The sequence below is a fragment of the Cetorhinus maximus genome, chromosome 17, assembly GCF_964194155.1.
Source record: "Cetorhinus maximus chromosome 17, sCetMax3.hap1.1, whole genome shotgun sequence".
NCBI classification, from domain to species: Eukaryota; Metazoa; Chordata; class Chondrichthyes; order Lamniformes; family Cetorhinidae; genus Cetorhinus; species Cetorhinus maximus.
The window spans coordinates 24,832,480-24,844,610 of NC_135895.1; the positions used below are offsets into that span (position 1 = coordinate 24,832,480).

The 12,131-nt window shown below is 44.4% G+C and overlaps 1 protein-coding gene across 1 annotated transcript in view; it reads left to right on the plus strand.

The window, feature by feature from the left end:
* cfap57 (cilia and flagella associated protein 57) overlaps window positions 1-12,131 on the plus strand; it is a 94,889-nt gene that overhangs the window by 63,101 nt on the left and 19,657 nt on the right. Inside the window, exons 18-19 of the mRNA XM_078560846.1 lie at window positions 2,593-2,709; window positions 6,980-7,114. Coding sequence (XP_078416972.1) covers window positions 2,593-2,709; window positions 6,980-7,114 — 252 coding nt within the window. The remainder of the gene's footprint in view (window positions 1-2,592; window positions 2,710-6,979; window positions 7,115-12,131) is intronic.

Sequence of the window (12,131 nt, forward strand, 5' to 3'; positions counted from 1 at the left end):
GAATGCTGATTGAAAGAACTCCCTGCTCCTCTAAAATAACCATGGGAATTTTTTTAACAGTCACCTGAACAGCAGACAGTAGCACCTCAGTTTATTATCTCACCTGGAGCGTAGAACTTTGAACTCTCCCAACATTGCACTGAAGCAATTGCACTGAGTTTAGCTTAAGTTCTCGATTTTGGATTGGAGATTGAATCCACAAACTTCTGATGCAAAGGAAGGAGTGCTACCATTGAGGCCGATAAACAAATTATAACTATTATTGTCGGCTTCTTTCCAACAATGAACACAATTGATGAGTTTAATTCTGAGAAAAAAAAGCTGAATTGTGCGCTTACTTAATAAAAAATATATCTATCTTCGTCTTGAAAATTTTAAGATTTTGTCGCCTTGTTCTGTACTGCGCTTACCAGAGAAATAACTTTTCTGGAATCCTTTTATAATTTTAAACACTTCAATTAGATCACCTGCTCAACCTTCTAAATTCAAGGGAATACAAGATAGGTTTGTGCAACCTAGCCTCATAATTTAACCCTTTAAGCCTTGGTGTCACTCTGCTGAATCTACCCAAAACCCACTTCAAGGCTAGTATATCTTTCCTGAGGTGCAGTTATGCAAACTGAATGCAGATAGAGATAAAAACAAAAAACTACTGCGGATGCTGGAAATCCAAAACAAAAACAGAATTACCTGGAAAAACTCAGCAGGTCTGGCAGCATCGGCGGAGAAGAAAAGAGTTGACGTTTCGAGTCCTCATGACCTTCAGCAGAACTGAGTGAAGTTAGGAGAGGGGTGAAATATAAGCTGGTTTAAGGTGGGGGGGTGGGGAAGAGAAGTTGGTGGGGGGGGTTGGTTGTAGGGACAAGCAAGCAGTAAGCAGATAATCAAAAAATGTTACAGACAAAAGAACAGAGAGGTGTTAAAGGTGGTGATATTATCTAAGAGAATGTGCTAATTAAGAATGGATGGCAGGACACTCAAGGTACAGCTCTAGTGGGGGTGGGGTGGAAAGACTGACAGGGTATTACAGTTATAGATTTAAAAATAATGGAAATAGGTGGGAAAAGAAAAATCTATATAAATTATTGGAAAAACCAAAAGGGAGGGGAAAGAAACGGAAATGTGCACCTCATCTTCCGACTAGGCACTTTACAGCCTTACGGGCTGAATATTGAATTCAACAACATTAGATCTTAAACTCCCTCCCCCATCCCTACCCCCATTTCCGTTTCTTCCCCCTCCCTTTTGTTTTTTCCAATAATTTATATAGATTTTTCTTTTCCCACCTATTTCCATTATTTTTAAATCTATAACTGTAATACCCTGTCAGTCTTTCCACCCCACCCCCACTAGAGCTGTACCTTGAGTGTCCTGCCATCCATTCTTAATTAGCACATTCTCTTAGATAATATCACCAACTTTAACACCTCTCCGTTCCTTTGTCTGTAACATCTTTTGATTATCTGCTCCTATCACTGCTTGCTTGTCCCTACAACCAACCCCCACCCCCCCACCAACTTCTCTACCCCCCCCCCCCACCTTAAACCAGCTTACATTTCACCCCTCTCCTAACTTCACTCAGTTCTGCTGAAGGGTCATGAGGACTCGAAACGTCAACTCTTTTCTTCTCCGCCGATGCTGCCAGACCTGCTGAGTTTTTCCAGGTAATTCTGTTTTTGTTTTGAATGCAGATAGAGTCTGACTAAGGCTCTGTGCAACTGAAGCATAATTTCCTCCCTATTGTTTTCTAGCATCCTCTAGATAAAGGCCAAAATTCCATTCACCTTTTTAAATTATTTTTGTACCTATGTCCTATTTTCAGGTGATTTATGTACGTGGACTCCCAAATCGCTCCTCTATGGTTTTTGTTTCTCACCATTAATAAAACTTTCTGATTTATCTTTCATGGATCCAAAGTCACTGACCTCATAATTCCTCCCATTGAATTCCATCCACCACAATTTTGCCCAGTCACTTAATCTGACTATGTCCCTTTTTAAATTCCAGCTCTCATCCTCAGGACATCAAAGTTAGCTTGTATCATCTTCAAAACTAGATACAACTATTTCTTCATTAAAATCCTTGATGCATATGATAAAAAGCTGATACCTTAATACAGACTGCTAAGGAACTTATAACCAATTGCCAACCGATACCACAAAGTTATCTCCAATTTTAGGCTCATTTATTTCTTGTGGAGATAGAGGAAATACTATATAATCTAGCACCACATTCCAAACAACTCTGATATAAATTTTAAAAAAGGCTCTTCCTGGGTTAATCTACCATGTGGGACATAAAACATTTTAACATTAAAAGATACAAGGTAAATATAAATCATAAAATCTTACTACCAGGATTGTTAGATATGGTATGCAGTAATGTGCAATACTAATCAGATTTAAGGAATAAAATTGACCACTGACATGTTATATAGGGATCATTTCTTGCAGTTGACAAGCAAGAAGATCTCATTGTCTTTGGGAGCAAAGATAATGAAAGATCACTTGCTTCAGAAATAAAAGCTTCCTTTCAGAAAGCTTTATCATTGTTTGGTTTCTAACCATATTTTTCCCACTAATCTCTCTACAGATGGAAACTGAGTTGGAACTGTTTCATAAACATAATACCCAGCTGGAACTTAATATCGGTGAACTCAAACAGAAACTAAAGGCAACAGAAGCAGAGATGCGCAATGAGATGGAGAAGGTTAGAATGTGTTATGTAGGCGTTTAACCATATACATGCTGGCACATACACACACACACACACACACACGCTTTCCTTCCCTCTTGCAATTCAACTGGGATAAATTCTATAGCCTTTTATTGCATCAACATTGTACATTTTTGTGTTAAATATATCAAAATGAATTTTCCACGGGCATTAGAATGCATTTTGATATGCTGTTCCCCAACTGGATGTAAGATTTCCATAGGCTACTAATTGCATTGCCATTGCTTCAAATTAGGAACAATATGCTGCTGAGTTTCTGATGTTGATGCTTTTTAATCTTCCTTCCTTCATTTGAGCTCTGCCTGAACACATGTCCTTGGCTCATTGCTGTTGCTTCATCCTGAGCCATTTCACTTGGCAGTTTTTGTCAGCAGCGGTTTGCCATTGCCTTCCACTCTTAGGGGCAGGTCCCAAGTTAACCTCAGCTGGAATGGAAATCAAACCCGTGTTGTTGGCATTAATCTGGGCCACAAGCCAGCCATCTAGCCAACTGACCTAACCCACCCCCACTTTTTACTTTATAGAATATCAAGTGAAAGGATGTTTAGCAACATTAAGCATTAATTGCTTGTTCTGGCTGCCTGCATTGAGCCTAAATCTGAGGGCGGTATTTGATGGGGGTAACAGGTCTCGCCCACTGGCTGGAGAGGCAGCGAGAGCCCCTCCTTGCCTCTTTTAGGGAAGGCCGTAAATTAAGTGTCACTCAGGCATTTAACTGAAGAGCAATGGGCCCCAGGATCAAGGACCTCAGGGACAGAAGTCCTACCTGAGAGTTGATAGCCAATCAGAGGCTAGCAGCTCTATTGAACAGCAGCGGCACCAGGGAAGCGGTGGCTGCTGCTGGTACAACAATCACCCAAAGCCTAGTATTGTGCAGGATCCCAGTCCACTGTTGAGTGGTGGCAGGAGGGGGTTGTGGAGTGGAGGCCTCTGGGGAGAGGGGAGGAAGGGAGGTCAACAGCAAGGGCAGGGAATTAGCTCTCAACAGTTTTCCCTACCCCCCAACCCTTCCCCTTTATTGATGCCTGCTACCTTGATCAGGCACTTAGTTCTTCTGAATGAGGGACCCCCCTCCATCCTTCCCCACCCCCCTGGAGCAAGCATCTCACATGGGTTTCCCTGTCGTGTACCCAACATGGTGAGGCCCCCCCACCCCACCAAACCCACCGCTGGGTGGAATGAGACCCTTAAGTGGGCATGAATTACCCACTTAAGGGCCTCAATTGGCAGTGGGGCAGGAAGGGTGACCATGGGCATTCCTCGTCATAGACTTAATTGGAGTGGAAGCAGAAAGGTGGTGGGGTCCCAACTGCCACTCTCCTGCAAAATCAAATTCCCTCCCATCATCAAACTTGCCATGGGGCAGGGCATTAACTTCCACCCTGAGTGTCTGAATCATTGATTTACTTCTGGGGCGGAATTTAATGCCCTCCCAGCCTGGCGGCAGATCGGAGGTGGGCTGGGGGAGCATGTGATCAGTCAGGAAGATGTGAGGTGGAGATCCCTCTCAAGGGCCTCATCCCACTACTGCTGGTATTTAACCAGTGGTGGGCAGGCCATGTGGGCCAGGAAAACCCTGGCAGGTAGGCCTGGAGCTTGAAAGGTTGGGAGAGGGGGTATCTTCCCCCACACCCTCACTAGGCCTTGTTTACTGGGGCTCTATCATCAATCCCTGGTGTTGGCAGCACTGCAGTACTGGCAATGGCCACAGCTCCTCGTGGTGTTGCTGATGGCCTCTGATTGGCCAGCAGCTCCTCGAGGGAATTTCTCCTAACAAGAGTTAGGAAGGTGGATGACAGGAAGGTAAATGCCCAACTGGGTCTTAATCCCATTGATCCTTCCGAAAATGGTCATGGAAGCTGAACTACTGGTTTTCCAGCCAGTGGATGACCACCACCCTTCCACTGCAACCAATAAATTCCACCCTTAGTCTAAACAAGTGATAGGTCTAAGGAAGACTAATCACAACAGACCCAGTGCCAGTGGCATCACCAGAGGAACAGGAACAGGCCATTCATAAGAACATACAAAATACGAGTAAGAGTAAGCGATTTGGTCCTTCGAGCCTTCTCCACCATTTAATAAGATCATGGCTAACTCCATCTTCCTGTGCTATCTTCATACCTTAATTCGCTTTAGTACCCAAAAATCTACCAACTTTTCAGCCCCTCAGCCCTGTTCTGCCGCCCTATTGGTTCACGCTGATCTGCACCTCAATTCTATTCCCTCAGACTTTTATTAGGTAAGAATATCAATCAATCTTGGCGTTGAAAATTTCAATTGACCCATCATCCGCAGTCTTTTGAGGAGAGAGTTCCAGATTTCCATTTCCATTCCTTTTGTGTTCAGAAAATTCTTCCTGATTTAATTCCTAACTGACCTAGCTCTAAGTTTAAGGTTATGCCCCTTTGTTCTGCCTTTCTCCACCAGAAGAAATAGTTTCTCTGTGTCTACCTTATCAAATCCCTTTATCAAGTCATGTCTCTCTCTATTCTTCTCTTAAACGAAGCAAAGAGGAAGCACAAAAGTTACCAGCTGGAAACTTCCTACCATCACAAACAGTAACATTTAAACCAAGATACACCAACATCACACCTTAAAGTGTTGACCATGGCTCAGTGAAGCACTCTCACCTCTGAGTCAAAAGGCTGTCAGTTCAAGTGCTGCTCTAGAGACTTGAGAACCAAATCTAGGTTATGCTTCAATGCAGTAGTAGGGGAGTACTGCATTATTGAAAGAGTCATCTTTCAGATGAGGCATTAAATGAAACCCAGTCTGCCCTTTCAGATGGATGTAAAAGATCAAATGGCATTAATTCAGAGAGGAGCAGGACAGTTCTCCCCAGTGTCCTGGCCAATATTCATTTCTCAACCAACACCACGAAACGTGCTGTGCACAAAATGTTTCCAACATTACAGCAGTGACTGTTCTTCAAAAGCAGTTCATTGGCTATAAAGCACTTTGGATGTCCTGAGGTCATGAAAGGCATGATATAAATGTACATCTTTCTTCTCTTTACTTTTTTCTTTTCCTTCCTGAATTGATTCAGACAATCAGACATTTTAGGCTCAATAAAGAAAACTGCTGTAAGTTTTTGCCAAATATTCTTTTCTCTTGTTAATATGTTTTACAATGTGGAAGAAGGTCACAATCTCGCCAACTTTTAAAATTCTTTACACACCAGGCAACTAAACCTTCTATTACTGGATATCTATTTTGATCCGCTCATTTTTTTCAAGGAGTAGAAAGGATGAAGAGGTAGATTAAGTAATAAAGGAAAATATGTACAGCGAGGGAGGTAAAAAAAAGATACTCTCTGGCCTTCCCCACTATAGAGCAGGATATACCCTTCTCAATATGGGCAGAATTTTCTCAATTTCTTGGAGGTGGATTTTGAGGTAGGGGGTTGGATTGGAAAAATTGCAAACAAAAACACCTGGCTAACTCCCTGACGTGATTCTGCTTTTTAGCTGATCTCTCGGAGCCAACTTGATGGCACCCTGCCGGACTGCGGCAGCAAGCCACTTACTCAGCGGTCAATAAGATGAATTTCCCCTGAACATTCCTACTTTCCCAGTGGTGACTGGTGCCCCATAGTGTCCACAACTCAGCAGTTCACAGAAGGTGAATCCACAGCAGGACGTCTCAGGGGCTTCTAATTTACATGACATTTGACGTTCGTTCGGCGAAAACTGTGATCAACGACAGGTACAGGCTTGTCATTGCAGCAATTTCTCACGGTGACTGCTACCACTGTGAGTGCCCAAGTTAAACAAAAACCTTATGGTGCCATCAAGCCTCACTTCCCTTTCCATTAGTTGTTCTTTTTTGTGTCCAAGTCACGGTAGCTGCATTCCCACTTCAGCCACAATGAAAGCTGCCGGGCTTACTCGCATCTCAGCTCTTGATTAGACCTCACACCTCCTGCACTTGGCCTCCATCCCTAAATTGGCCAACTCCCGTAATATTTCACTAGTGGCCGCACTGCTGATACCCAAAAATTATCCCGATTCCCGAACATTTGTAAATTGCAGATTATGGCCTATCTACACAGTAAATACACATGCAAATATAGATACAGAGAAAATAGGGACCGGCACCACGATCAAAAATTGCAATAATTCTAAAAAAAGTACAAAATGTTCGAAATAAGTTTGATCAGAATTTTAAAAATTTCCTCCTTCTTTTCTCTATCTTTGTGTCTCTCATTTATTTTAACGGTTTCCCATTCTCTCATTTTCAGGTGCGCCATGTAGAATCTGTTGTCAAGCGTTTTAAGACTGATTTGTACAACTGCGTGGCATTTATTCAGGAACCGAAGAAATTGAAAGAAAGTGTGCGGCACCTCTATGAGAAATATGTGCCGCAGTCAGAAGTGGTAAGGTCCTGTTTCTATAATTGCAACATTTACCTAACTGTAAGACCACTTGGTGTCACAAAGCAATTTGTATCCTTTTTCTTCTCTGCTGTTGAGAAGAAACTCCACTACCATGCACGGAGAGGTGTCAGCTGTGGCTCAGTTCATAGCACCCTCGCCTTTGAATCAGAAGGTTGTGGGTTCATGTCCCACTCCCGGAAAACCAAGAACTGTGAATGTACTCGAAAGAGTTACATGCGATCTGTTGATAACCCGAAAGAGTTACAATGCACAGAGATACGCCCCTTAGAAATTGCAAGTACTTCAACTCTAATTAAACACAAAAGCAACAGTCCAACGGGAGGTTACTTTCCAAACATTTGCGAAAAGCAAAATTCCTGGAGTTTTAAATGGCGAGGTGGGTGATGATGTGCAAGAATCAGATTTAGATGTTCAGCATCAGTCCAAAACAAAGTAGATGGTGAAATCTCTTCCACCTATTGCATAAATGCCTATGAGAGGCACAAGGTTGTTAGTGTGAAAGCATACGAAGCAATTTGATTTAACAATCCTCCGTCTGCCCTGTTATTTTCCGTTGTGTAGTATAATTACTTCTGTTAAGTTCCATGTTTTTCATTTGCTCCACTTTTAAAAAAATTATTCATTCATGGGATGTGGGTGGTGCTGGCTAGGCCACCATTTATTGCCTACCCCTAATTGCCCTTGAGAAGGTGGTGGTTAGCCGCTTTCTTAAACTGCTGCAATCCATGAGGTGTAGGTACACCTATAGTGTTATTAGGGAGTTCCAGGATTTTGACCCAGTGACAGTGAAGGACTGTATATTATAGACAATAGAGTTCCAAGGATGGTGTGTGGCTTGGAGTGGAACTTGCAGGTGGTGGTGTTACCATGCAACTGCTCCCTTTGTCCTTCTAGGTGGTAGAGGTTGTGGGTTTGGAAGATGCTGTCAAAGGAGCCTTGGTGAGTTGCTGCAGTGCATCTGGTAGAAGGTACACACTGTGCGTTGGAGGTGTAGGGGGTAAACATTGAAGGTAGCAGATCGGGTGCCAATCATGCTTTGTCCTCAATGGTGTCGAGCTTCTTGAGTGTTGGTAGAGCTACACTCATCCAGGCACACTCCTGACATGTGCCTTATAGATGGTGGAGGGGGGTTTTTGGGAGTCAGGAGGTAAGTTACTCACTGCAGAATTCCCAGCCTCTGGTCTGCTCTTGTAGCCACAGTATTTATTATGGCTTGTCCAGTTCAAGCCAACAAATTACCCTAGTTTTCCGTAAGACTTATAGTTTTTTTAAAGTAAAGCACAATAATAAGGAGTTTCATCTTATTTTATTTCCCACAGACCACCCACCATGCCAAAACTATATATTAATTCTGCAGTTAGAGGTTTGAGTAACAATTTGTGTGCTGCTTTGGTTGCATTGGTTAAAAAATGGCTCGTAAGCCAACACTTTACACACCAATTGAAATACAGTTATTGAACACCATTTTAAATGATTTTGAAATGTAAACGCTTATTACAGTAAGAAGTCCTCCCACCCACTTATCATTTATACAGAATACAGTATGTTCAAAGTTTTCATGGATCTAAAAGTTCCAGAGAACACCATGCAAACAGCTGGGTCCTGCAATAGACTACGCTGCTCTTTCAGCTTGGGACATGGGCTTGAGTCCAGTTCAGACCAATGGGATAAAAGGCTCTTCATTCTGCCTGTTGTTAGGGTTATGTGTAAAGTTAGTTAACGCAGCTTCAAACCAGTTCATAATAGGTACTGGTGCATGTAATAAACTTACTCACAAATTGTCACACACTGACAATCTCATTCAGACATCTTTTTCGGATGGCTGGTGTGCAAATTAATAAGGTTCATACTGTTGCAGTAGGGGGTGCTCATCTAACGTTTGAATTAAGACACACAGCTAGGAGCAGCTAGAGCACTAGATAGAATTTTATTCTGCCTTGCTGTCAGTTGTGGCTCAATGAAAACACTCTTTCCTCTGATTCAGAACACTGTGGATTTAAATTCTACTCCACAGATTTATCCAACATCATTGAAACAGTTTATCTGGTTATTATCACATTGCTGTGTGCAAAATGGCTGCTGCATTTCAAATATATCACATTGGCCAAGAGTACCACATTAGTTTGTAAAGTGCTTTGAAACGTCTAAGTTTGTGAAAAGCACAATGTAAGTGCAAGCTCTTAATGCATGTCCTTGCTCTATTTGATTTTGACGTCCTTAATATTGACACAAGGCGCCAAAAGTCAATAGTTACATTTCTCGAGATTAAGATTGTTGATTTGAACTGCACAAACATTTGACTCTGAATCTGCCTCTCCCCAAATCCCAATCTCATAAAAGAGGTGAACAGCAATAATGCTACGTATCTCCCATGGTCATGACAACAGCCTTCATAACTTTGTACTAACAGCGTAGCTAATTTGTGCACCAAGTAACTGTCTACTGATCACCACTGGTCCCTACTCCAATCACAGCTTGTAAGAGTTTGCTACTGGGATCCAGGTGATACACCAATAACAACTTGCATTTATATAGGGCCTTTGATATAGTAAAACACCCCAAGGCACTTCACAGAAGCTTTAACAAACAAAATTTGACACCAGGCCACATAAGGAGATATTGGGAGAAAGGACCAAAAAGCTTGGTCAAGGAGATAGGTTACACATAAGAACATAATAAATAGGAGCTGCATGAGGCCATTTGGCCCTTTGAGCCTGCCCCACCATTCAACAAGATCATGGGTGGAATTTTCCGTTCTGGAGACGAAGTGCGGTTGCAGGCGGAAAAGTCAGTGTGATTCCCGCTGGGCATCAGCGCAGGTTCTCACACCAGATCATCAGTTATTCAGTTCATTATTTATGCATCAATGAAAAGTTCGTCAAATCTCCTGGCGGAGCAGGCTGGGATTTGTCCGTGATGCCGTTAATTCATGGGTTCGGAGGTCTGGGCGCCATATTTATATGGCACCTACACACACTTTCACTCTGTGCAGCCCAGGACTTGTTGTGATGGCCCCCAAAGATCCAAGCCATCAGCTCCAAAGTTCAGTGACAGCTCCCTGGAGAGAGTCCTCCAGGCAGTCCAGGACCAGTGGGAGGTCCTCTATCCCAGAGATTGCAGATCTGTGCTGCTAACAGCCTATGCATCTGTCTTTATGCAGGGTGAGGTCATCCACAACAACAGGGAGAGATCCCAGACCAGAGGTGGGGTGCTGGGCTTTAGGCTGCTCACCCACTTTGAGGAGCAGGTGACAGAGCTGACTGGCAAAGACAGTGACTGTTACTGCGCCAAAGGCGGGATCGGCATTTCCCGACAAGCCAGTGAGGGTCCATGCAGTAGTCATCGACCATCCCTGGACACTGAGTGCCCTTTAATTTAGGTGACTGTCTAGCCAGTCATAAATTATCTCTTCTCTCTAGTACATCCATCAGCAAGAAAAGGAACAGGGACACCGCCAGCCAGCCCATGAGCCCCAGCCCCCAGAGCACCTCAGATGAGGAGACTGAAGACACATCTGCTGAAGACTGCGGCCGGGATTTTCCGTGCCACTGGCGTCGGGCAGCGTTCGGTGGCGTGAGCAGACAATATGGCGTGATCAGTTTCACGACGGCATGAAACCAGTTTGCGATCGTCCGCCCAGCCCGCCGATGGCAGGCCACATTCTCCACCATCAGACATCGGGAACCTCATTGTAATACATCAGCATATCATTACTAGGCCTGCCCGCTGGAATAGTCTCCCCCCCCCCCCCCCCCCCCCACCCCGGCTGGATCGTCCACCCACATCGACGGGAGAACACGCCAACATGTTTCACAACAGCACAGAAGTGACGTGTGCCTGGTGGGCTGCACTTCGCTTAGGACTTCAAAGTTTGTTTGCCTACATTGCGTCGGTCAGCACTCGCAGTCATCAGTGCCGGGCTTCACAGCACCACATCACTTTTGGTGGGGGGGTGGGGGGCTCACAGGCAGGTCTCTACCAACCAGATCGGCAGTATGTGGGTGGCTTTTCAATGGCTGCAGGGCTAGGGCTTGCTTGGCGAAGGGGGAGAAGTGGCCTCAGGCAAGGGAAGTGTCTGCAGGCCGAGGGCTGTACTGGGGAAGGAGGATATCCCAGGGTGTGTGGGGGGGCACATGTTGATCTGTGCAAGTGGTCTCAAGATTGCGAGGGCTGAGGAGGCAATCTCCAGAGGAGATGGACATATGAGGATATGTGAGTGAGAAAGGGTGGTGATGTCCCTTGAGTTGACAGTAAGTGAGATGCCAGTGAATGTGTGATGGGCTTGAGTGTGTGAGTTTAGAGCAATGAGATGGTTGCCATACACTGGCTGCACAGATGAGATCATTCACCCTTTATCTGCATTGGAATGCCAACCTCTTCTGTGCAGCATTGGCACTGACCACCACTGCCACCGCATTGGTGGCAGCCAAGCCTGCCAGAGCGGGGTATAGGACATCGTGGCAAGCTCCACGGTGTCCAAAAGGTGATCCAGTGACGCTTCACTAAACCTGGGGGCTGAAGTCTTTTTGCCTTTCATGGACATTTTCCCTGCAGTCATCATGGGCTGGAAGCACTGAGATGTGTGCGTGCTGCTGGACTTTAAATATGGCGCCCAGCTTGATGAAGCGGCGAGGTGATGGCATGGCAAGCGAATGAGAACCCACCCACCATCGAAATGGCATGGTTCCCGGGAATGCATAACTAATGCGGCGGGTTTGGGACTATACAGCGGGAAAACCTGCTATTGTACCGGGAGGATGGTGTGGAACTTCAAGAGGGACATAGACAAGTTGGTGGAGTGGGCAGAGAGGTGGCAGATGAAGTTCAATGTGGAGAAGTGTGAGGTGATGCATTTTGGTAGGAAGAACATGGACAGACAATATAAAATAAGGGGTGAAATTTTGAAGGAGCAGAAAGACTTGGGTGTACATGTGTATAGATCATTGAAGGTGGCAGGACAGGTGGAGACAGCAGTTAATAAAGCATATGGTATCCA